Below are 4,217 nucleotides of genomic sequence, written 5' to 3' on the forward strand. Positions count from 1 at the left end.
ATCCCCTTTATTGCAATGCAATAGCTTGGCACTAGGGCCAAGCAATCACCACGATATCACCCACCCAAGGTAGGCATATTGGGGGAAAGATTTGCTCACCAAACAAATAAATCTTACTATGTATGGCCACCTTTAGAATGCAGCTGGCCTGGCAACTGGAATTTTTAGAACTGCAAAAGGCTACAGGTGCAAGTCCCTAAGGCTAATGCCACACTTAGCATATGGCGTATATTATTGGCAAGCCGAAAAAACGATTGCCGAAAATAGCACCATATGCTCCTACCTGTGCCTGCACCCGAATGAATGAAATACGCTTGGGAGCAGGCACATGTAGCCAATATCCCCAGAAAATATAAAATTCCCCAGAAAATATAAAATTGCACGTTTTTTGGCGGATATCGACTACATGTGCCTACACCAGAGCGTATTCCATTCATTCGGGTGCAGGCACAAGCTAGGCGAAATTTACAGTAGTAGGTGTAGTCTCAGCAAGCATTTTTCAACTTGCCGAGAATACACCCATGTGGCATTAGCCTAAAGACCTAGATTTTTTTTTCTTTAAAAATGAGAAGCTCTAAAGATTAATTTAGAAATAATTATTACAATAATCTAATAGATTCAGTGTTAGTTGTAAGCCAGAGTTCCCCAACCAGTGGCTCAGGAGCAACATGTTGTTCACCAACCCCTTGGATGTTGCTCTCAGTGGCCTCAAAGCAGGTGCTTATTTTTGAATTTCTGGTAAGGAGGCAAGTTTTGGTTGCATAAGAACCCAGTGTAACACAGCCTTCTGTAGGCTGTCAGTCTACATAGGGGCTATTAAATAGCCAATTATAGCTCTTATTGGCACCCCCAACACTTTTTCCCATTTAAATGTGGCTCACGGGTATAAAAGGTTGGGGATCCCAGTTATAAGCATTACCACCACTAGCATTTAAAATTGTAGATTCCTGCAATGCATATTGGGTAAAAACATTGCAATTTGGGTACCAAAGCTAAAAATTTGAGAAATATATTTGCACAATTATAGCTTTGGACTCCTAAAGCCTGTATGTTTTTCCCTTTAGGCTGATGCCACACGTGGCGTTTTTCCGCTGCGTTTTTTCTCAGCCTAAAAACGCCGCACAAGCCACACAGCCTGAGACTATGGCGTTTTTCAGCCTAGTACTGGTGACATAAGCAAATCCCGTTTCCATGGTGCTAATAGTGGGAAATAGCAAAAAATGCTGCGTATTTCCGCTAGGTCTGGCAGCTGCATTTGCGTATACATAGGAATAGCTTGCTTTGCAAATACTGGCATATTTTGGCCAACGCTTGAAAAATCCGTGCTAAGGCGTTTTCTAGCGTATTTCCGCATTGTGTGGTTTACTTTGCGTCTTTTCAAGTTATTTCTATGGATGATGATATCAGGCGTTTTCAGCCGCCGAGAGAATTAGAAAATACGCAGCGGAAAAACGCCACATGTGGCATCAGCCTTATGTGCACTCATTTCTGACTTGTAACATGGAGTAGTGGTTATTCTATGCCTATTCAATTTATATTGGTCATTTAGCATGAGGATTTCATGGGCATATTAGCGCTACAAATGTTAGAAACATACCCAGTTTGTAACAACTCTAACATTTATTTCTTCCCCCCACCCATGAAACCCAAGTCACCAGAAAAACCAACAGAAATTCAAGTCATCCGTTTCATATTTATTTTAGAAAACAGGTTACTTAGAACAGCATCAATCATGAAAAATACATAAAAAAATATAAGGCTTAAAAATAAAATAAACATACTTGGCTCTGTTCTGCTAAAAACATATACGATTTTACAAAGCTATGTGAGGTGCAGCCAATAAAAATCAGCAATCGTTTTTCTTTGCTTTGTTTATGGCGATGATACAGGATTAAACAAGAGAACAAGCAAAAGGGAAGGCTACACATTGGTGATGGGCGAGTCTGGAGTCCCGACACACCCAGAGGGTTAAATGGTGCAATTATCTAAATAGAAGGGTAGGCGCAGGTGTGTTCAGATGCACAAATGCTGCTCAGCAGGTTTATTATTTAGACAATGACATGGAAGGAAAAATGATGGAACAAGCAAACTAGAAGTTTACACAGAATTATACAGACTACTTGCTCAAATATAGGAAGGTCCCTAGTGCAAGGCTGCCCAACCCAAACCCCTCCTGTGGGTGAATTTCATTTCCAGCAGACCCTGGAAGCTGTAGTTTAGCAGCTGTAAGGGCCCAGGCTCTGCAGTGCAGTTAATAGTGCAAGGTGGTTAATTAACTGGGGCATGTTCCAGATGCATACTATGTATTATTGGTATGCATATTTCCATGTCTGACCAGTTAATAAAAGCAAAAAAACAGTTTAGAGCTCAAGCGGATAAAAAAAAAAAAAAAAAAAAAAAAAATCCCCAACACTCACATTAACCTTTTCATAGCCCATCTTAGTCATTCTAGCACAAGTGGTTTTCTGACTAAGTTCAACCCTAACCCTTTTGTGTCCAGTACTTAGGGAGGGCCCTCCTTTAGCCCATAAAAATAACAGATATAGGAAAACATTGATTTTTAACATTAGTTTATGCCTCCAAACCCACTGGGTGACCTTCGCAATAGACTTCGAGAAGTACCTAGGAGAATAAATAGCCATTCTCCCCAAACCTTCCCCCCATGTTCAGCCAGCCCAAGAGTTTGAGAAACAATGCTGTAAAGTAGCCTATTCCCTGAGTTTGACCTGAACAGTTAAAATATAATGTTCCCTAACTCTAGAACCTAAGGATATCCAATATTAGAGGCAGATGTATTACTTCAGTGCCCAAAGGAAAATACAAATGATGCCGACTATTGATGCATCTGACACACACCATTTCAATTGGAAAAAGCCTGCAGTTGTATGACAGATGTTTCAATTAGGCCCTGCTGTAGTTCAGCACATTTTCAAACTGTAGTGCTGGGAGCCTGTTATCTGGTGTTGCCTTTTCAAAATAATGGCCTCAATAGCCTAATTTCTTTAGGCACAAAGTAAGTAAATAATGACCAGACAGGTAATGGGCTCCAACCCCAAAATCTATGCTATGCAACCCCTCCCAGTAGATCAATTGCTTTTCATGAAGTTCCATTTTAACCCCTTTGGGACAGCCCTTACTGTCAGCTGGGGCTACACTTGCCCTTTCCCCATTGCTGGGGCAACTTCTGCCTCAGGGAAAGGTCAGAAAGTGATGAAATGTCCTCCAAATGTGTCCATACAAAGTCTGTATTGGCTTGTGATGAAACTTTGCGGCAGATGGCAAAGTGTATATTAAATGTCTGCTCAAGGTTAAATATGAAGTCCTTTAGTCCAATTTGGATGGACGCTCAGACATAGTTGCTGGTTGCCCCGGAGCGAGCGGCGGTGTACTTGGCAGAGTAGGGTTTCTGATCCCTTGGTGGGCAGTTGCAGCACAGCATTGCCCCTCCGAGCATCAGGAGCGCAGCGGCTGCCCAGCCTATGTACAAAGATGCGCCCAATTCCCTCTTCTGCGCATCGACCACCAGCGGGTTGTAGAAGTCTCGGATGATGTTGTTGGCAGACCAGGAGACTGGGATGAGGGTAAGGACTCCAGCCACGATGAACACAACGCCGGCCACAATCATTACCTTGGCTTTAGAAGACTCATCCTCCACGCAGTTAGTGCACTTGCCCCCAATGATGGCCATTAGCAGCGCCAGCACGGCCACAATGACTGCGATCACGACAAGGGCTCTGGCTGCCTGCAGATCCTGGGGAAGGGCCAGCAGAGAGTCGTACACTTTGCACTGCATTTGCCCCGTACTTTGCACCACGCAGTTCATCCACAATCCCTCCCAGATGATCTGGGCTACCACGATGTTGTTGCCAATGAAGGCAGTTACCCTCCACATAGGGAGAGCGCAGCAGATGACAGTGCCGAGCCAGCCGATGACGGACAGGGCGATGCCCAAGACTTGAAGCCCCATAGAAGCCATTGCGCTGCTGTTGCTCTTGGCTCTTGCAGAGAAAGTTGCTGTGTGAGCGCTGATCTGCGGTATGAATGAGCCTCAGGTGTAACGGGAGCAGATATACACCTGTGCGCCCCTGGGCGGGGCCTCCCCATCGCACAGAAACTCACCGAGAGCTATGAAACTTGTCTGGCCGGATTCCCTGTTACGGGACAACAAAAGTGGTTTCATCCACCCTCCCCTCCCCGCTGCTGTTTTGCCAGCCACA

General features: G+C 44.3%; 1 protein-coding gene across 1 annotated transcript; it reads right to left on the minus strand.

Annotated features, from left to right (window-relative positions):
• Positions 1–1,682: 1,682 nt before the first annotated feature.
• Positions 1,683–4,016, minus strand: cldn4 (claudin 4). The gene is given in 1 exon segment (NM_001016663.2): positions 1,683–4,016. A coding segment is annotated over 1 exon segment (630 nt). The 5' UTR covers positions 3,977–4,016; the 3' UTR covers positions 1,683–3,346.
• Positions 4,017–4,217: the final 201 nt, after the last annotated feature.

The sequence above is a fragment of the Xenopus tropicalis genome, chromosome 2 (assembly GCF_000004195.4).
Source record: "Xenopus tropicalis strain Nigerian chromosome 2, UCB_Xtro_10.0, whole genome shotgun sequence".
NCBI classification, from domain to species: domain Eukaryota; kingdom Metazoa; phylum Chordata; class Amphibia; order Anura; family Pipidae; genus Xenopus; species Xenopus tropicalis.